The sequence below is a fragment of the Lycorma delicatula genome, chromosome 7 (assembly GCF_047948215.1).
Source record: "Lycorma delicatula isolate Av1 chromosome 7, ASM4794821v1, whole genome shotgun sequence".
NCBI classification, from domain to species: Eukaryota; Metazoa; Arthropoda; class Insecta; order Hemiptera; family Fulgoridae; genus Lycorma; species Lycorma delicatula.
Window position 1 is genome coordinate 59,576,376 of NC_134461.1, and position 22,579 is coordinate 59,598,954.

Consider the following 22,579-nt stretch of genomic DNA (forward strand, 5'->3'; position numbering starts at 1 on the left):
ATTATATTACAATTGTATGAAATTATAACTTAATAATTTAATTACTAACAGATATATTATTATAGTTCATTATGAAACAAGCGATCAATGCACGAGTGCGAACTAAGTTACGTCACTGTCAATGCTCGTTTTGTAAACTTCGAGCTAATGATTAATTTAGGGAGAGGAATAAAACATTTTTTTCTACAACAGAATTTTGCGACTTAAAACTTATTGGGACTACTGATTTAAACCAATGATATAACGCATTCTTTTAATGCTTTCGTTAGATTTTTCAAAAAGACATTAAACAATATATTTCTATGGCAATACGTTATTACATGATTATATACATATACATATAATACATGACTATATAAGTTCTGCCTTTTCTTTAATTTCGATCAGTATTAAAAACTTTCTTCCTCAGAATCCGACATTATTAATAAAAGATAAAAATGTAGTAAAGGAACCTATTTACCTGTTGGTATACTTTCAAAATAACCACTGCTTGCTAACTGATAAATAAAATTAAACAAAAACAGCAGATACTTTATGCAGTACCTCTTCTGATTGGTCAGTGGTTGAAAAGAGTATACTTTTGTACAGTTAAACACCCTTATCATAATTAATATCTCTAACCAAAATCACCCTCATTATGATACAGGTTCCATTCGCGTAATTTAAACGGTAATTCAGCTAGGTGTAGGATGTAGGGCGTATACAGAAATGAAGCGACTGGTAGTAGGTAGAGAATCTTGAGGAGCTGCAATGAACCAGTCAAATGACTGAAGACCAAAACAAAATAAAGCCGTAAAAAAAGTTTCCTACTCAGTTACATTAACTGGGAATCGAGAGAACATTTTAAATTTAAATGAAATTTTTATGCTGAGCATATTAAATATTAGAAGATTATTGAATAAGAAAAATAAATGAAGCTATTTAGTAAAAAGAGAAATAAATTGAAATATGATCTTTAATATTGGAAGAAAGAAAAAATATAAAAAGATCTTAAGTTTGAACTACAATATATATATATATATATATATATATATATATATATACATATATATGTATATATGTATATATATATATATATATATATATATATACATATATATGTATACGTAAAATAATAAAAAATAAGTGGTGGCTAGCCTCTGGAGGTGTAACTCCAGATATAAATATTTATTGCCTTCTAATAAACTTTTAAAAATTTCTTCATAATAATGATTTTTTTAAAAATTAAGTTTACTTGTTTTTTTCTGTTAAATGATACCTTTTCACAAACCGACTATAAAAAAAAAATTAACGACAAGGAAGGTCAATTTCCTTAGTTTTTTTTTTTTTTTAAATTTGATAATAAAATATCACAGAATATCTCAATGCGTTTTAATAACGGTACTATAGAGACCGTATTATACAGAGTTCAATTGTGTTATAGGGATTTCAAATACTGTGTCAAAAGATTTACATGATTTTTTATTTTTTAAATGCAGCTTATTCAATGGTGGGAAAACAATCCCAACGGGTTAGTACTGATAGAATTGTATGGCACAATTCTTCTGAATTTGCCTAATCATTAGATTTTTAAAAAAAGTATTTATTTCAAAAATAAAATGATAATCATCTTCACACTAAAAGAAGTATCTCTACTTCGTAATGCAACTTATTTTTGATTAGAATATCATTTCAAAAAAATCCACTGTTGCATTTAATATACGTTCAATCATCTCCGATTTAATTACTTAAGGTGTGTTTCTACAAAACTATTTAATAAGAAAAGATGTAAAGGTCTATGGGAAAGTGAAAAACCTTTTTAAGAAGAATAGTGTTGAATAATGAAGAGACGATGATAAATTGTTAATGATGTTTTATCTAGATTAAATCAGTATCATGTGGATGAACATATACTGATGAACATATGTGTATACACATTGTATACACATAGAGGAATTTTATAGTAGCCTTTTTGCATTTAAATTACTCATGTGTCAAGAGAAATTACCATGTAATTACAGTGAAATATTAATTTAAAATTTTGTAATTTTTATTTTAGCAGAATCTTACTGTTATTCAGAATTATGATAAATATCCTTATTATTATAGCAAATAATGTTTTCGTTACTTTTTTCTAAAAAGGATCATTCTTAAAGTGAAAGTAGCAGTAAATAATTAATTTACTATTACTTTTCAAGTAAGCTATCATTTATCTCACTATAGTGGAAAATACAAATGTTGCTTATCAAATGCTACCTTTTCCGGATCAGTCATGTTGCAAACACTGATATCCATAGTGCAATATACCCGAATTCAGTAGAAGTAATAGATAATCATAAGTAAAATAAAACAATTTAACTATTCCACAAACCATTTCTACCACCTTCTTAAAAGTTATTTTGTGTAAAATAAATATTTTTTTCAAAAAAGATACTTGTAATCTTTAAGTGAGAAATACCGGAATGTATGAAAAAGAATGACTTGAACTCAAAACTATAAATCCGTGCAACCTTCCATGACAAATGAATAACATTTGCACTACTTTAATGTGCGAGTTCTATGTTTCGAATATCGTCCTGGCGTCCGATACTTTTCCTTAAACAAACGCTAGTTTCGCACTATACATCCTAAATAAAATGGCTGCTGTGTAACCCAACCGTTCAATGTTCTAAGATCTAGCAAGATGTAGTTCGTAATAAAAGCTCACTATCAGGCTCACAATCAGTGTGTTTATATAAGTGTTAGGGTCAACGGTGACCACGTCCTTTAGAGAAAAGTATAGAACGTATTCTATATACTTTTCAGCCAATCACAAAAAAGTTAATTGATCGCGGCAATTGAGAAATTGCGATTCGATGCGATACGATGTGTTTCTTATGTGCTCATAGTATATTTTTTTTTTTTTTTTTTGTCTTCAGTCATTTGACTGGTTTGATGCAGCTCTCCAAGATTCCCTATCTAGTGCTAGTCGTTTCATTTCAGTATACCCTCTACATCCTACATCCCCAACAATTTGTTTTACATACTCCAAACGTGGCCTGCCTACACAATTTTTCCCTTCTACCTGTCCTTCCAATATTAAAGCGACTATTCCAGGATGCCTTAATATGTGGCCTATAAGTCTGTCTCTTCTTTTAACTATATTTTTCCAAATGCTTCTTTCTTCATCTATTTGCCGCAATACCTCTTCATTTGTCACTTTATCCACCCATCTGATTTTTAACATTCTCCTATAGCACCACATTTCAAAAGCTTCTAATCTTTTCTTCTCAGATACTCCGATTGTCCAAGTTTCACTTCCATATAAAGCGACACTCCAAACATACACTTTCAAAAATCTTTTCCTGACATTTAAATTAATTTTTGATGTAAACAAATTATATTTCTTACTGAAGGATCGTTTAGCTTGTGCTATTCGGCATTTTATATCGCTCCTGCTTCGTCCATCTTTAGTAATTTTACTTCCCAAATAACAAAATTCTTCTACCTCCATAATCTTTTCTCCTCCTATTTTCACATTCAGCGGTCCATCTTTGTTATTTCTACTACATTTTATTACTTTTGTTTTGTTCTTGTTTATTTTCATGCGATAGTTCTTGCGTAGGACTTCATCTATGCCGTTCATTGTTTCTTCTAAATCCTTTTTACTCTCGGCTAGAATTACTATATCATCAGCAAATCGTAGCATCTTTATCTTTTCACCTTGTACTGTTACTCCGAATCTAAATCGTTCTTTAACATCATTAACTGCTAGTTCCATGTAAAGATTAAAAAGTAACGGAGATAGGGAACATCCTTGTCGGACTCCCTTTCTTATTAGGGCTTCTTTCTTATGTTCTTCAATTGTTATTGTTGCTGTTTGGTTCCTGTACATGTTAGCAATTGTTCTTCTATCTCTGTATTTGAACCCTAATTTTTTTAAAATGCTGAACATTTTATTCCAGTCTACGTTATCGAAAGCCTTTTCTAGGTCTATAAACGCCAAGTATGTTGGTTTGTTTTTCTTTAATCTTCCTTCTACTATTAATCTGAGGCCTAAAATTGCTTCCCTTGTCCCTATACTTTTCCTGAAACCAAATTGGTCTTCTCCTAACACTTCTTCCACTCTCCTCTCAATTCTTCTGTATAAAATTCTAGTTAAGATTTTTGATGCATGACTAGTTAAACTAATTGTTCTGTATTCTTCACATTTATCTGCCCCTGCTTTCTTTGGTATCATAACTATAACACTTTTTTTGAAGTCTGATGGGAATTCCCCATTTTCATAAATATTACACACCAGTTTGTGTAATTTATCAATCGCTTCCTCACCTGCACTGCGCAGTAATTCTACAGGTATTCCGTCTATTCCAGGAGCCTTTCTGCCATTTAAATCTTTTAATGCTCTCTTAAATTCAGATCTCAGTATTGTTTCTCCCATTTCATCCTCCTCAACTTCCTCTTCTTCCTCTATAACAGCATTTTCTAATTCATTTCCTCCGTATAACTCTTCAATATATTCCACCCATCTATCGACTATACCTTTCGTATTATATATTGGTGTACCATCTTTGTTTAACACATTATTAGATTTTAATTTATGTACCCCAAAATTTTCCTTAACTTTCCTGTATGCTCCGTCTATTTTACCAATGTTCATTTCTCTTTCCACTTCTGAACACTTTTCTTTAATCCACTTTTCTTTCACCAGTTTGCACTTCCTGTTTATAGCATTTCTTAATTTCCGATAGTTCCTTTTACTTTCTTCATCACTAGCATTCTTATATTTTCTACGTTCATCCATCAGCTGCAATATATCGTCTGAAACCCAAGGTTTTCTACCGGTTCTCTTTATTCCGCCTAAGTTTGCTTCTGCTGATTTAAGAATTTCCTTTTTAACATTCTCCCATTCTTCTTCTACATTTTCTACCTTATCTTTTTTATTCAGACCTCTTGCGATGTCCTCCTCAAAAATCTTCTTTACCTCCTCTTCCTCAAGCTTCTCTAAATTCCACCGATTCATCTGACACCTTTTCTTCAGGTTTTTAAACCCCAATCTACATTTCATTATCACCAAATTATGGTCGCTATCAATGTCTGCTCCAGAGTAAGTTTTGCAGTCAACGAGTTGATTTCTAAATCTTTGCTTAACCATGATATAATCTATCTGATACCTTCCAGTATCGCCTGGCTTTATCCAAGTGTATATTCTTCTATTATGATTTTTAAATTGGGTGTTGGCAATTACTAAATTATACTTCGTGCAAAATTCTATAAGTCGGTCCCCTCTTTCATTCCTTTTGCCCAGCCCGTATTCACCCACTATATTTCCTTCCTTGCCTTTTCCAATGCTTGCATTCCAATCTCCAACTATTATTAAATTTTCATCTCCTTTTACGTGTTTAATTGCTTCATCAATCTCTTCGTATACACACTCTACCTCATCATCATCATGGGCGCTTGTAGGCATATAGACGTTAACAATCGTTGTCGGTTTAGGTTTTGATTTTATCCTTATTACAATGATTCTATCGCTATGCGTTTTGAAATACTCCACTCTCCTCCCTATCTTCTTGTTCATCACGAAACCTACTCCTGCCTGCCCATTATTTGACGCTGAGTTAATTACTCTAAAATCACCTGACCAAAAGTCGCCTTCCTCTTCCCACCGAACCTCACTAATTCCTCCTATATCCACATTTGTCCTACCCATTTCCCTTTTTAAATTTTCTAGCCTACCAACCTTTTTCAAGCTTCTAACATTCCACGCTCCGACTCGTAGAATGTTATTTTTTAATTTTCTGGTGACCCCTTCCTTAGTAGTCCCCACCCGGAGATCCGAACGGGGGACTATTTTACCTCCGGAATATTATACCAAGGAAGGCGCCTCCATTATTGTATATGTGAAAATGCAGAGCCACATTTTCTTGGAAAAAAAGCAGCTGTAGTTTTCCATTGCTTTCAGCTGCGCAATACTCAGAGGACTGAGTGATGTTGATACGGTTGTTTAAGTCGTCCTGACTCACGCCCCTAACAACTACTGAAAGAGCTGCTGCCCTCTTTCAGGAATCATTCCTTAGTCTGGCTCTCAACAGATACCTCTCCGATATGGTTGCACCTTCGGTCCAGCTACTCTGTATCCCTGAGCACTCAAGCCCCCTCACCAACGGCAAGGTCTCATGATTCATAGAGGAGGTCATAGTATATATCGAGGGAAATAGGCTCTTACCGTGGTTAATCTTTAATGATGAAACAAAATTTTATTTAATCGGGAGTGGTTTACATCACAATGTTTGCCTTAGGAAACATGATAATCTATTTGAGATTGTACAGTCGGGCGTAGTTGCCCAAAAAGTAAAGTTTTTTGTTCCATTACGTTTACATACATTTATGTCCCTTTTTTAAGCAAACAATTTAATAGGTTATTCATAAATTTTAATGTTGCAGGACCTGTTTTTTAATATACAACTGAAGACTCTGAAGAATCTATTGGGGCCTGCCATATTAATACAACAATGAACGTTTTTATCTTATTAAATGAAATGTCAAAAATTTGTGAGTAGCGTTTAATTTGACTAGTAACAGAATTTTATTATATATATGTTTGAAATCGAGTCCTTCACAGAGATGTACTCTGTATTTTCGTGATTAAGATAAATTTAAAACTAAGCTTAATATTAATAATTTTTTACGAATATGTAAAAAATTTCTCCTTAAAATATAATACTAGTATGTTTTGATTACATTGAAGGCCACCACCCACCGTGACCCCTGGTCTTCAATTTAAACAGGTTATTCAAACATATTAAAGAATCCACCAAGGCTCTTTTCAGGAGTCGACTTGAACTTTTCAGTTAAATTCTCACCACGTAAGCGTTTATCTACCACAAAAAACACTCCAAAACCCGACTCTGTTTTTTTCTATAATTGAATTCAATAAACCGGCCCAGAATGTGCGTAACTTATTCAAATACATTAAACTGGCCCAGAACCTTCATTACTTATTCAAATATTAAAGAAGATTGATCCAGTATACGAGTAAATTATTCAATACATTAAAGTAAACAAAATAAACAAATAATTAAAGTTTCTACTTATGAAGGTTGTTTAATTACTTTGCCGGTTAACGGCGAGTAAGCCACTATATTTTCAGATATTAATAAACAATACGCGATTGTATTTGGTTTAAAATTCTCTTCAACTTTCAATATTAATTTTCAAATCAATAACACCCATTTTTATTAATTCATCCTGCCGCGAACAATCAATCACGTACAAGGGATATTTGTTTTTATAATCTTAAAACGTATATGGTGAATCGGTCAATTTATAATAAAATTGTTTAAAATCGACAATCATTTTGTACATTAACATCCGATCACTCTCTAAATCCTCATATGGGTAACAGTTTGAATTTATAAATGCTTTAATATTTTTAACGGGCAAGAATCAAATTGCGACGCGTTCTTCGTAGCTTTCTATAATCTATCGGTTTGGAACCCTACAATAACGTATCTAGGTTTGTCCAATTCTGAAACCATAGATTTTGTCTGCGGCACTGCTGGATTCTGATAAATTTACCATCTTCTAAATGGTAAGCGCAATTTTTTTCTCTCAATTTGGCCAATTCCAACTGATATAAACTCGAAACCTTTAAATATGGTACAAGCCATGCAACGTCTGTTATTTCTAATCTAGATTTATGATCTGAAACCGTGGCCAGTATAAACGTTAACATTATCACAAGTACGTTTCAATAAAAATTCTTGCCTGTTGTTTATAATTATTTTCTTATAATCTTTGGCAAAACCCAACAACATTGAAAGGGGAATGTATAATGTAAACGCCCCATCGTCGTCTATATTAATTTTATTTGCACTAGTAACACACTCGGCTTGTTCCAACAATAGAATCGAATTGTTTGTTACTGAAATTACATTTGTCATTATAGAGGTCACACCTACGTTTTTCGTACTGGCTACCTCTTGCCAGTTTATTTTGTAAACAATTTCATCAAATAGAAAGGCCCGGGCAAAATTAAGCAATTCTGATGTTGTCGATTTTTTATTGTTTTTACCAACAAGTTTCCCACGAATACGTAGACAACTGTCGTCTGATTTATTCTTATTATAATCTTGTCACCCGTTTTAAAGTTGTTTTCAAACGAGGTGTGTTTATGTATTTGTTTATATGTTGATTCGTCAGTAGACGCGACATTTTTAACATTTAAAGAATTCATCTCTATATAAGAAAAAATTATTTTTCATTTGAATGACTTATTGGTGCTTTTTAATTTTCCACCGACAATTTCAAATCCTAGAGATTTTAATTTCTTAATGCTTTCCTCTGTTAATTTATGTATTTTTGAGATCATCAAAATCATCATCGCTTTTATATGGCATTTCTAATAAAGAGAATAAAAATCTAAATTGCAAAAAATTATTTACATTCTCTCAATACCAACGACATGCTTACCCGTTCGCCGCATAAATTTAACAACTGACCGTTTCCATCGGTCAATTTTATTATCAAGTTGGCAATTTCTTTTTCATCTACTGGTACGAATGTAATATGAAATGGACATTCTTCAATCATTTCACCAGCATTGACACTCAGTGGGAAATCATACAAAATGCATCCGAAAAATCTATCCACACGGTGCTTTTAATTTCACATTAAAAGGCGTATTGGTATTCGCCTTTAATGCAATTGATTTTTTAATTTTCTTCATTTCATTCTGTATATATTCACCAACATCTTCAATTTCATAACTACCTGTCGGTATTGTTATGTAATTTTCTTTGTAAATTCATAATTGTTATTTTCATCTTTTTTAACGTCCTTGTCAAACGCAAAATACAATTTATTATTTTTATTCTCTTCAACATTTGGAATCATGTTGGCCAGCATCAAATATTTTAAGCCCAATTCATATTGGCCCTTTGAAAGATCTGTTGGAGGAATAAATCTTTTTTCAATCAACGAATCGTTTCCGTCAATCGACAACAAACACGACATTGTCTAAAATGAGAAAAACAAAATAAAAGAAAATTAAAATTTACAATTTATTCGGATAAAAACTCTAAACCCAATCGACCGCAAATTATAACATCATCGGCTTGATATGATGATGAGTGTACGCTTCCTATACCATCAAAACATGTTTAATAAATTAAAGTGTGTAAAGTTAGGTATTGTTTCAGCGGTTGAGATGAATGATTTGTAGCTTGTGTGAAAATGCCACGCCTGATCGATTGATTGATTTTAAGTCTTGAAAAGTCACACAATTACATTTTAACTTCGTAGAAATTCGATAATTTTGATGTAAATATATTTTATACTGAGATAATCTCAGTGAGATTTAATCTCAGAGATTTTCTCACTGAGATCGATTATCTCAGTGAGAAAATGAACTAATTTTTTTTTTCCTAACTAAATTTTAATTGAAATGTAAAAAATTCTATTTACAGAATTCAAAATTTTATAAAAAGTATTATTTCTATTTAATCCAAAGTTAAAGCCTGTTTATCATTAAAGATTTTATTCTAAACGTCTAGTATAATCTAATTTTAAAAGACCGTTTCCTTTAAAAATAAAATTAACAAATAAAATAAATAAATATTTGAATTATCAAAATTTTATTTTAATTTTCTAATAAGAAGTTGTGTTTTTCAATTCTTATTTATAATGGCCCAAGCAAGTGCAGGAATACCATCTTCCAAAATAAATTTCTTGTCATCAAAATTTTTTTAACCTTTTTACTTCCTTGTACGAAGTAAAGGAAGTAAAAAGGTCCTTGGTTTTCAAATTTCAACAGAAATATTCATTTCGGCAATCCCTGAATTAATTTTGATTGATTTTGGCGTGACATCTGAACGTACGTAGTGCGTATTAATCTCACTTAACTCAAAAACGATTAGTCATAGGATGTTACAATTTTGGATTCCGGATTGTTGTAACGTTTAGTCGAGCATCTCCCTTTTTGATTACAATCCGCTACACCAAAAGTGACCAAAAAAATTCCAAAATCCAAAAATAAAATCTATTTTGACCTTTTTCTTAAATGCAGTAATAAGCCCTCATAGTAAGGGTTTCAAAAATATATCATAGGGAACTTGTTTTCATTGGTTCCAGAGTTGTAGGCAAATAAAATTTTAAATAATGAAATAATTTGGTGTTACAAGGGGAAGACACATCGCTTTGAATCTGACTTTCTTTTTTAATTTAAATGTGTTGATTTATTAATATTTAATAACGTCTAATTGAAAAAAAGTTTTTAAATAAATAAGAATTCCATAATAACATTAAAAAAAATTCATGAAGAATATCAAACGTTATTAATGAAATAAAATTTAATGTACTTTTCAATTAAAAAAAAAGTATATATCTAATTTAACACGCGTTCAAGGAAATCACGAGTGTCCACATCAGATTTTTTTTTGTATATGCTGAAATTTTGAATGAACCGCTACAATCTAGCGGAAAAAAATTGAACTAACAACTGTATAACAAATTGTATTGTGTACTATAAATAGTAATTTTTTAACATTAACATTTATAATACTTATTATTTTTCCCCTATCTAAACGCTTCACACTGGCCGGATAGTATTTCTAAAAAGATAAAAAAATAACAAATAACATTGCAAGATACTTTTTTAAAGGTTTAAATAATATATAATTGAACAAATATAATCAACCATATTTAATACACTGAATTCAAGTAGTTTACCAATATCTTTTAGTGCCAATAAACCACTACTTACGTAATACGTATAAGAAAAAAATATGAAATTTTATTTATTTCAGTTAAATCCATACCTCAATGTATCTTGGATCTGCCAAAAATACCATCAAGTGTGGTCCAAACCACACACGACATGAGCCTCCATATTCTTCAATTATCTGCATTGATTTTTGAATTAGTTCTGAAAAGCAAATAAATAAAAAAAATAGAAGGTATGTATACTGATTATGTTCATATTTAATTAACAAAATGTTTGAATCTAATCATAAAAAAATTGTTTATATTAAAAATTATGAAGCAGAAATGATGTAACTTTATCCATACTTTCATGAATTCTGAAAGCACTCATTTATATTATTTTTCTCTTTTTTAATTATATTTCTAATTAATTTGCAAGTACAAGCACCCAGATTTTTATGATAGCCAGTTAGTAAACATTTCTAATCACTGCCTTATAGTTCTATACAAAGCCTTTACCGAACTTACTTTATGTGTGTAAAATATAGATTTTTAAGGGAATTGTACGTGTTTATATCTATACTAACTAAAGCTAGTAATGGTTAACTTTAGCTTTAAAAAAATTTTGTATTTTTAAAGAAATAAACATATAAAATAAAACTTACGGGATAGGAAGAAAAAAATTTGCGTTGTTTGCGTAGTTAAAATTAAGTTTTTCCATATTGTTTTGAAATGTGCAAAAGATTATTTAAAAACATGTTAGGAATGCAATTTATACATATATATATATATATATATATATATATATATATATATATATACACAGTGTATTACGATGTTTCTCAGGACTTTTTAATACCCTTTTCTATTTGTGAAAATAATGAAAAAAATTCAAATAAACACATGACCTAAAATGCTTCGTTTTCGAGTTACGGCTACCAAATTCCTCGTTTTTCAGCTACCCCGGTAAAATGAGGTCGTTCTGAAATTTTTAAGACGTTACATAAGGTGCAAAATTAGGGATTCCTTATTTCTATTTAATTAAAAATTGAATAAAATAAGTCTTAGATTTAAAACTATCTGCAATAGTTTTTGAGAAATTTTCGGTGAAACCCAGTAAATTTACATAAAAAACCCTGTTTCTTATGTTTGATGTATAATAATTTTCTTTAATGGGAAATAAATATAAAAATTTTAAACAAATCTTGTAGAGAATTTATTTCTGAACAAAATTACTTAAGATAAGTTGAAGAAAACAAAAAAGTCACACAAATTTGAATTTTGTTTAGGAACACTGCTTTACTACATTCGGCAGAAAAGTACTTATTTAATGAAACAAAAACCAATTTTCTTTTTAAAATTTGTGAAAAATTTCTAAAAATATCTAAATCTAAAACTAATCTACTAATAATATATCTTGGTCCTATCTAAAAATAAAATTTGCTGTTAAAAATTGCTATCAAAAAATTAAAAATAACCAAAAGTTACCCAAAAATTGCAAAATAAAAATTACTTACTTATAATTATTATTATTTTTTTTTTATTAATGACAGGAATACGTTAAATTATTTAAAAAAATTATTATTTCAAAGTTGTCAATAAAATAACAACTGATCAAGAATAAGCTATATTGTGTTAGCGTTTAAATCATTCTGTAATGTGCATTACGTTCATCGGGTAATAGTTTGAACGTGATCAGTTTGCTATTGAAGTAATGCCGTGCTTATTTACAACAGAGGTATACCCTAATATGATGGCCTCTGTCGTGCGAGTGGTAGCGTCTCGGCCTTTCATCCGGAAGTCCCAAAATCGAAACCCGGTCAGGCATGGAATTTTCTCACGCTACAAAAATTATAATTCGTCTCATACTCTAAAGTAATACCTAACGGTGGTATCAGAGAAGAAAAATACGCTGATATGGTATTCAATTTTGTTTTATTTAATGGTAATGCCACAGCTGCTGCATAAATTATGGAATACATTATCTGAAAAAGAGGATTCTAGATCCCATAACAATTAGCCTGACTTTTCACAATCATCGGGAAACAGGTTCACTACCAAGTATTCGTAAAAGCTACGAACGATCTGTCCAACACGACAATGTTATTGATGAATTTATTATCGATGCAGTTCAGCGCAGTTCAGGCGTCAGTACAGGCCATCATTCTAAGCTGATCAGAGTTTAACTTAAATGTCTAGGTCTACTTTAACTTCCTTCAAGAAGAATTGCCACAGATCCTTAAAGGTGTTCAACTAGCGTTTAGACGCAAAGTATATTTCCAGTAGGAAGTGGGACTCCACACATCTTTTGTGCCGCTTCCAGTCACTTAAACTATCGTTTCCCTGACAAATTGATTGGTTGTAGAGGTCTAAATTCTTGATCACAAAGATCGCATGATCAACCACCTTAAATTTATGCTTCTGGGGATAGTTGGTAAATATTGTATACAAAAAAAAAGAAATACATTCTCATGAGGAAATAAATGTCCGTAATATGGATGCAGCCTAGCAACATAAAAACATCCCTAAAGAATTCAAAACAGCAGTAGTAGTAGTACAGAAGCGTACCACGAAATATGTTGAAAATGGCGGGCTCATTTTTGTGCATTCATTATAAACTGGTACGTATAATACAATTTGGTTTAGTGTACTGATATTAAATAAAATTCGCAGTTTTCCAACTTTTCTTGTTTCATTCTACATATCATTGTTACATTCTTTTGATCAGAATTAATTTCTCTACAACTTTTTTCCATTATCTATTTAAGAAAATTATTGTGCATCGAAAACATAATTGTACCTGGTTTGTCTCTCAATTTATTGGATTTTACCCTAGGTTTCTCAGAACCTACTACAGATACTGTTCTGCAACCTTTTTTTTTCAATTGTTTAGATAAATAAACCATACGAAATTACAAACTTTCCTTTTTAATTAACGTCCTACAAATTTCCGTCCGATCTCATTTCACCAGAGTAGCTGAAATCCAAGTGAAATATTTCACTAACAATAGCTCCTAAACAAAGCATTTTTGTTCATACGTTTGTAACATTTTTTTTACATTATTTTCATAAGTCGAAAAGAATATGGAAATACCGGGAGAATTTCATGGTACACATTTCATACATATATATATGTTTTTTTCATTTAATACTACCAAATTTTATGTGATAAAAATAATCGAAATATACACCGTAAAATTTGAAGTAATGTGGAACATGATAGTTAATAATGAAAAATATTATTTGTGTTTAACAGTGATTACATAAATTCTTATGGGTGATGTCTGGTTGTCCAGTTGAACAGTCGGGAAATGTGAAAATATACGTTGTGTTTACGTGTAGGGTTGACAAATTTTGTACCATTGTTTATAAAATTGATACATTATTTATTTCGGTATAAATCTGTTATATATATATATACAAATAACAGAAAAACGATAAAAATTGAAGTAACATTATTAACTTTTTCAACAAAGTAACTTTAAAGATGTAAGTTGTCTTTCAGATATTCATTTTGTTGTTCCAAAGAATGAAGCAATGTGGGTAAATATTTAAGTTAATCGATCATCGATTTATATGTTCCAACAAAAATCAATCAGGAGGATTTATTTCAGGCGTACTATCCAAGCCTTTAGTCTACCTCGATCAATTGATTTATTGAGAACTTTCCAATTCAGATAATGGAAAAAAGGATTATTAAAATGCACTGGTGATACTTAATGTTAGAAAATAATACATGTTCTGGTCCTTAGAGTGATACCCTCTCAATGTTATGGTAACTCATATTTACAACGTTAAACTTATCATGACTCGCATGTTTTAGACTATTAAAATAATAAGTCCAATAAAATTTTGACTAATATGCTTGATTGGCCATTTGCTGAAAAATGATGTTTAAAATTGGTTTCAATATCAATTTTTATTTCCTAAAAAGTACCAAGAGGTAAGGTATAATTTTTTTTATTTATTAATCGCTGACACAAATTAAGTAGCAAATTTCATTAACCATTGCAATTTAATATTTATTTCTACAGAAGTTTATGGAAATACGGTTTTCCACTAGAAAAACTAACTCATCCATTTGTGTAAAAAATATTTTATCGGTAATTCCCGGAAGGAATGATAACATCGAATTATTTGAATATCGTATTTTTTACGTATAAGGTATTACTTGTACAAAACTATAAAAACCAAATTTAATAAATTTTATTGCTATTTCTAATTAGCTTGTAGGAAGTTAAGGTAACGTTTCGTACCGAGGTTTTCATCAAGTACAAAGGAAAAATCATCGTCTAAAATTCTCCATTCATGTTAATTTTAAACAGTGTATGTAAAAAATATTGGTAGGTCAAGGTAATTATTGTTAAAAAATATTATTTTTAGTTTAAATTTCACATTTTATTTTTATTGTGTAAACATTGATTTTTTAATATCAGGAAACATAAATCAATGAATAAATATTGTTTATTTAAACTTATTAAATACAATCTTATAGATAGGTTAATAATTTCTTAATTACTATGCCCATCCATACCAAAAAATGAATGAGCATTTCCAGTGATATGCCATTTCGGAGGACCGGGGATCTGTTTAATTGTTCTTTCTATTCTAATTGTTTTCCAGTAATGCCACGCTAATGACGTAGCTAGAAGTGCCGTAATAGCCAAGAATATTTTATAGCATGTAACGTCTAAATCTTCTCTTACATTTGCCATCCACGACACTATAAAAAATTTAAAAAAATAAATTTTAGTAGTTGTACAAACATCCATATCAAAAGATGGTCTTCGAGATACAATGGAGAAACTAACTGTCTAAAACAATCAATTTTCTATTAAAACAATTTATAAAATCAATTTTGCAATATAAAATAATATTAGGAATAATAAATTTGTTTAAAGTTAAAAAATGTGTTCATAGTGTGTTTATTTATAGTTTAAATTAATAATTTGTTTACAGATTCAAATTTATTGTATATTATAGATAAATTGCCAATTATAAGGTATACGTATTAAGTTGAAATTTTGAAACTAAATAAAAATTCAAAGCAAGTGAGAAGGTTAGGAAATCTTTCATTAAATATGTTATACATTGTTACATAATTACTTTGTAGTTTGAAAGTATATCATTCTGTTTAAATTCCCAGATCAGATTATTTCCAATTCGATGGAGAAAATTTTATAAATATATTTTAATGAAGAATTTATGTTATTTAACAAAGTGAAGACTTCTGAATCAAAGGCATCATTAGCTGATATAATAATAAAATATTTATAACAACAATATTCATGAAATAACTATCTGAATCACCTACCTGGCCAAAAATACTTTATATCACAAATGAAATATTAAAATACGTTTTTATTTTAAAATAAGTATTTAATACAATTATTTGTAGCAGATACTGAAAACTGATTCTCTTACTTTATAAATTCAATAAGATTAATATAGCTCTTAGAGTAGAAAATAAAAACCGACTTATAAAATGTACTGTTTTTAAAAAAAATCTGCTTATATATAGAACTTCAAAATATTATACATACAGGACTAAAAACTTCAAGGAATTTGTTATTTCAAAATATATAGGTAAACAACGGCAAAAAAGCAATTTTATAATGTTTTAGAATCCTTTCATTATTTTTTTGTTACGTAATGAATAATTGCGATGACGATATTACATTCTGTTTAATGCAATTACTTTTATAATTTTAAGAAATTTGGTAATTTTAATTTTGATAACAAAAGGTTTTATAGTAATTCTTCATCACCATAAAAAGATAAATTCATTTATTTTTTTATTGAACTATTTTTGGTTATACTAAGAGTATAACCAAAAATAGAATATATTCATTCTTAGAATAATCTATTGTAAGAATGAATATTTAATATAATATATGCACGTGATATGATAAGTCAATTGTTAAAAGAAGGAAACTTTTTAAAAAATTAACAACCGAACAATATTGTCCAACATAGTGGTAAATATAATAAGTTGTTTCAATATTCTTAATCTTATTGTCATGTCATAGATGCATGACTTCTTTTATGTAAAGTTCTGTTTTAATAGTAAATTTTTAATAGTAAAGTTCTGTTAAATTTAAGTTTTTCTTACTTGTAGAACCACAAAATAAAATTTAAAAAACTAGAAATCGTTCGCTTTCAATTTTAGTTAATGTTACCATTTCACTATAGTATCACAAAAATTAATAGATATAAATATAGAATCATGAAATGTGCGTACCATGAATATATAAATATTTATTTATTTCTTAGCACTGAATTTTCCATTAAAGTATTAGACGTTTTAAAGCTCAAAATAATTATTATCCATGAAAACCATCAATCCCGAGATACTTTTTATAAAAAATCATTGAATTTTAATTACAAAAAATAACCAAGTGAACTTCTTGGAATCTAATTTTTAATACTAAGATTTAGATTACATTTAGATCAGATTATTATTATTATTTTTTATTTTTATTAGTGTACTTCGAACAAGGAAGTATTATAATCGCGAAAAATTTCAATTTTCAGATTTCAACGGAAATTTCCATTTTGACCGTCCCTGAATCAATTTTGACTAGTTTCAGGGTGAAGTCTGTATGAATGTATGTAAGAGTATTATTGAATATATCTCGTCGCATTATTCAAAAACGATTAGCCGGACTATGCTGAAATTTAGATTTTGGATGATTCAACATCTAGTTGTTGCACCTCCCTTTCTGATTGTATTCGACTGAAAGTGTCCAAAAAAGGAAAAAAATCCACAAAAAATTGAACTGTGCCCTTTTTCATAACTGAAAAAGAGAGTTTTTCTATGAGAGGCCCCATACTGCAAACTTGCATTGCATTACTGGTTGGCCAGTGTTTTACGTTCTCGACGTCGGGGTTGTACTACGATCGGTGGCGGTTTGTCAACATACGTTGCTGCGCAGGTTTTACACAAAATGGCTGCGTATTGTGTTGCAGCAATGCCACCATCGGCTAAATAAGTACGTTTTCTTTATATATCGTTGTCCCCATTCTTAGTTCGTGAGAGGAAGGAATTATTCACACCCTTTGGCAGGTTCGGGAAGCGATTTCGCTCCGAACTCGCCGGTGGTCATTTAGTAGGAGCGTTTTTGTTTTTGACTCTTCGAGCGGGGTTGTGTAAGAACAGACAGCCGTACTTGGACTATATATGCGGACACTCACCTGGTTTTGTGTAAGGAGGTAGTTTCTCACAAGCTGTATACGTAGTGCCTTGCGTTGCAGCTGGTGAATTTTTTTCTTTTATCGGCATGGTGTAGCAATCCGGAGGGGATAGCCTGGACGATTTTCTGGGTTTTGCCAAGGACTTGGTGGACGTTAACCCTTACCCACCACAAAGGTCGATCGGTAGGTCGCCGACAAGGCCGCGGGTTACGGCTAAGGATTCCGTGGTCTGCGCGGGGTAGGTACCCCTACCTCTCGTGTTTAGGTGGCATTGCACGAACAACCTGCGGTAGCCTCTGTTCTGACTTGGGCTGGGAAGGCTGTAGCATGGAACTGCATGAGGAAAGCACGGTGGCGAGGAGCGAACCAAGTCGGAAGGGTGTTCTCTTGCGAAGTCGAGGGTGGCTGATGACAACAGTATGCTTGTCTACCCTGAGCGAGTGATCTCCGGGAAGAAGAATATAAAGGTGAACACCGGGTCCAACAGTTTAGGGCGGATCCAGGAGATGCAGGCCGCGTGGTCCAAAATATCAACAAAGAACTCGCATATTTCGGTCGAGTTTCGGCAGCTTGTTGACTCCTATCTGTCTGAATGTAGCTCGATGGGCCTCCAGGGCGCGTACCGTGCCTTAGATTCAATCGTTAATCTTGAATTTTAAAAAAGAAAATTATAAATATAACAATTGATCGTCAAAACGCAAAATAATATAAACGTGTTTTATCATGTCAGTATGAATGTTTCAATTACTTTGTGACCTATGTGACTCATAGATAACAACTGAGATCTACATACTGACATGACGGATAACGTTTACATTATTTTACCTTTTGAAGTTCTATATTTATATTTATAATTATTCTTTTTGAAATTCAAGTTAGTATAATTAATTATGTGTGAAGTAGATAATTATAATTATAACACATTAATATTCATGAGGATGGATTACTAATCCGAAAGCGCTCGACCATACTATTAAAGATTCTTGGTAGATGGAAACTATTATAAAGAAAAGCATAAAGAAGCATAAAGAAAATTATAAGTTGTAATATAAAGGAATTAATAATGTAAAATATTAAAAATAACATTTCGCAAACCATTTTTAGAATCCCGACGTACAGTTTTAAAACTAAAACTAAACAAATCATAAACTTATAAAACGATCTTTACTAAGACAATAATTGAAATACAGGTATCCTATCGTAGATTTGTATGTACTCTAATCCATAAATTACCATTTTAAATAAATAAAGTTGAAAATTATTCAAATATATAATTTTAGTTCCTTAATTATTTTCTTTTTAGTTGAATTTATTGAATAATATTAATATTTCTTATATTTCACTTACTTGACAATTTTGGATCCATATTTACTAAGTCAATAACGTTAAAATCTATCTTTAAAGTCAGTAGGGCAAGAACTGCTATGTTCTCTTTTTGGGTAATTGTTACGATTTCTTAAATTTGTTTTTATAAAGACCTTGTTTTGTTAAAGACCTTTTTAACGGTGTTAAGCACTACCAATATTAATTGATGCTAATTCAGGTAATTTAGTAAAGTTTCCAGGAATATATTAGAATTATAACAACTTAATTAAAAAAAGGTTATTGGAGGTTAGATTGTTAAAGATAACTTAATTTTTAACATATAAGTTTATTAATGAAATATATATTATTTTAGCACTACGCAACTAGTCTACAATAGCAATCAGCGAACGTGTGGGAACACCACCAACACACCGTTAATATTTTATTCCTCGAGTAATACTCTAATAAAATTATAGAACTTTTTTAAAACAAAACAAATATGAAATTATCGATAAATATCTGGAGAAAAACAATTTTTTTATATACTTGTGTATATAGCACTAAATCATACAATAAAAAATCCGTTAAATTTTCTAAAATATGTTTTGATTGAAAATGCAAAAACTCTTGCCGGCCCGAATTCGTACTTTTAAGAAGAATTTCGAAAAAACGAAATTTCAATATCATTCGCTTAACATTATTATTTATTGTTCTACTCAAATGCATTACGATCTCAAAAATAAGTTCAGCTTTGTCGGTTATGGCATAAAATTTCTATAAAAACTAAAACAAATTTCTGATTTCAATATAAACATCACTCAATGAACAGTTAGAGTGTTGATCAAATATAGTATAATAAAATAGTTTGGAATACGTAAACACTAAGAAAATACGGAAAAATTAAATAAGTAGTAATGGGGAAAAATGTTATGCAATAATGAAAAATTTTATGAGTTGTAAGGGATTGTAAGAGTTGCATGGATAGATTTTTTGGTTGTCCATTTGATCACACGGTTGATGAAATGTATTACGTTTGTGCGCAATTAAAAATACTTGTATCTCTCCTTAAACACTTTTGTTGAATACACAAGTGAAAAACTACAAAAATTGAAGTATCATTTTCTTAACCTTTGACAAGATAATACCTATTGCGAATGGCTTCGACGGCACGTGGCACTTACTAACCTTATGGTAGCACTGAACAGGGCTGTTTTTGTCGTAGATTGGCTTCAACAGTTCGTTGTAATTACTAAGATTATGCTAGCCGCGAGAAGGGCTGTTGTCTTCGAATGACATCTACGGCTCGTAATTCATAACGTTGTGGTGGCACTGAAAAGGGTCGTTTTTTTCAAATTTTCTATCTCTTTAATTCATCAACCTCTCTTAAACATTTTATTCTTTCCTTGGTCTTAACGTATTCTTCCTCTTTATATTTATCATCTTTTTCATTTTTTTTATTTTTCCTTATTATTAACATTTACTTCATCTTCATATTCATATTCATGAATTTTTTTTGAGATATATTTGTTCATGATATTTATCTTTTTCGTGTATGATTATTTCTATTAATTTTTGATTATTCACCATATAATCCAATAGTAAAAACTGAATATTTTACACCGTAAGGTCAGAATCGGTCAGATATGAATTACAGATTCATATTTGTTAACCAGCAAATAAAGATCAATTAGCATGATCAATTAGTATGATAAACCAATTAGCAGTGTGTGTGATTTCTGTTATACATTTACGGGATGAGTGTACTATACATGAAAACTTCAAAAAGAATTACCGACTAAGAAAGAATTACCGCTTATTTAGAAAGGCAAACAGAAAATATTATCGCTTACGTAAATGCCGAGGGATAACTAATGCAAATAAAGTAAGCCTTCACATGTCAGTATGTGTTACGTTTGCCTGAGGAACCTCTATGTTAAGGCCCTTTACACCTAAACATATAGTTCTCAAATTTACATAATGTTTGTCCGACAATTTTTGTTAATTATATTTTATTGTGTGTGTTTAATATTTTAGTTTTACTTCTTTTTTACGCCAACTTCAAGGATCTCCACTTCCCGTAAGTGTTATGTAAATAAATGTCTTATTTAAATATCTCAAGGTAAGTGTATTATTTTTTTTTTTTAATAAAAATGTAAGGTTCCCATATATTCTTACATCCGATGATCCTAAAAGTGATTTTATTTTTTCAGAATGTGACGTCAGTTAATAGTCTTCGACGTCAATACCCTTAACTCCTGGGCTTTAAATTACCCGGAGAAGTTGTTTATAATAATTTTAAAAAAATTTTATTTATAATTTATAATTTTTTTTATAGAAATTAAGTTTACATGATTTTTTATTCTGATAAATGATTTTATTCCATAAACTGAATAAAAAAAAAAACATGAGGTTAATTTACTTTGCTTTTTTTTTAAATTTGATTAAATATCACAGAATACCTCATTGTCTTTAAATCACGGTACTATAGAGACCGTATTATAGAGAGTTCAATTGTATTATAGTGACTTGAATTACTGCTTCATAAGTTTCATACGATTTTTTTTTTATTTTTACCAGAGATGGAAGATTTTACCATTTGTTAGGCCTTTATTACAAGTAACAGTCTATATCCTTGAATGCCATAAGTTAACATAAATAATTAAAAAATTTCTTTCGTATTCTAATACATATGTTTTATAATAGCAGACTGATTCTTTAGAAAAACAGGTTTCCTTTCTTATAGTATTCTGATTATTGAGTTTGCAGTAATTTGCATATCCATATAAGGTTTACTCCCTATAAAATTTTGTTGCTTGTATTATAATATTTCATCAACTTTTTATTTAAAATTGAATAATTTTCTTATCATTAAGATTTCATTATTATTATTCTTATTATTATTTTTATTTTTACTTGGTGATATCGACACACGCTTGAAGCCTGTTCGTGGAAGTGGAAATTCACCATATGAAAAATTCTGAGCGTGATCGGGATTCAAACCCATCATCTCCGGATAAGTGGCCGAGGCGCTACCGCTCCCACAACGGAGGTTATTGTTATTATACAATATATAGTTATATGGTTTTATGTTCTTTTATATATATATACATATTAAATATATAATTATATAGTAAATGAACTTTAGATTAAATCCTATATTCCCAAAATTCTCTGGGTTGACTCTTTATAACTGCGGTTAAAAATATTTTATTAAACATAGATTATTGCTCGTAAAAACGACCTAACAAGTTGTAAAATCTTCCAGCTCTGTTAGAAGTACGGTATACAAGGATAACAAATTTTAAAAAATATAAAAATTATAAAAAAGTAATTTTTTTTTTCATTTTAAACTGGATCACGTGTAAATGCGTGGCAAATAACCTACGTATGTATCGCATAATTTTCCATATTCGATCTG

General features: G+C 30.1%; 2 protein-coding genes across 2 annotated transcripts in view; both read right to left on the reverse strand.

Moving 5' to 3' along the window:
- The window catches only part of LOC142328297 (cytochrome P450 4C1-like), a 32,951-nt gene extending 25,255 nt beyond the window's left edge, over window positions 1-7,696 (reverse strand). The window contains exon 1 of the mRNA XM_075372003.1: window positions 7,540-7,696. Within this exon, the coding sequence (XP_075228118.1) occupies window positions 7,540-7,696 (157 nt within the window). The remainder of the gene's footprint in view (window positions 1-7,539) is intronic.
- Window positions 7,697-8,312: 616 nt separating this feature from the next.
- LOC142328298 (cytochrome P450 4d1-like) overlaps window positions 8,313-22,579 on the reverse strand; it is a 54,176-nt gene continuing 39,909 nt past the window's right edge. Inside the window, exons 3-5 of the mRNA XM_075372004.1 lie at window positions 10,779-10,885; window positions 8,819-8,979; window positions 8,313-8,382 (exon numbers count right to left, since the gene is read on the reverse strand). Coding sequence (XP_075228119.1) covers window positions 8,313-8,382; window positions 8,819-8,979; window positions 10,779-10,885 — 338 coding nt within the window. The remainder of the gene's footprint in view (window positions 8,383-8,818; window positions 8,980-10,778; window positions 10,886-22,579) is intronic.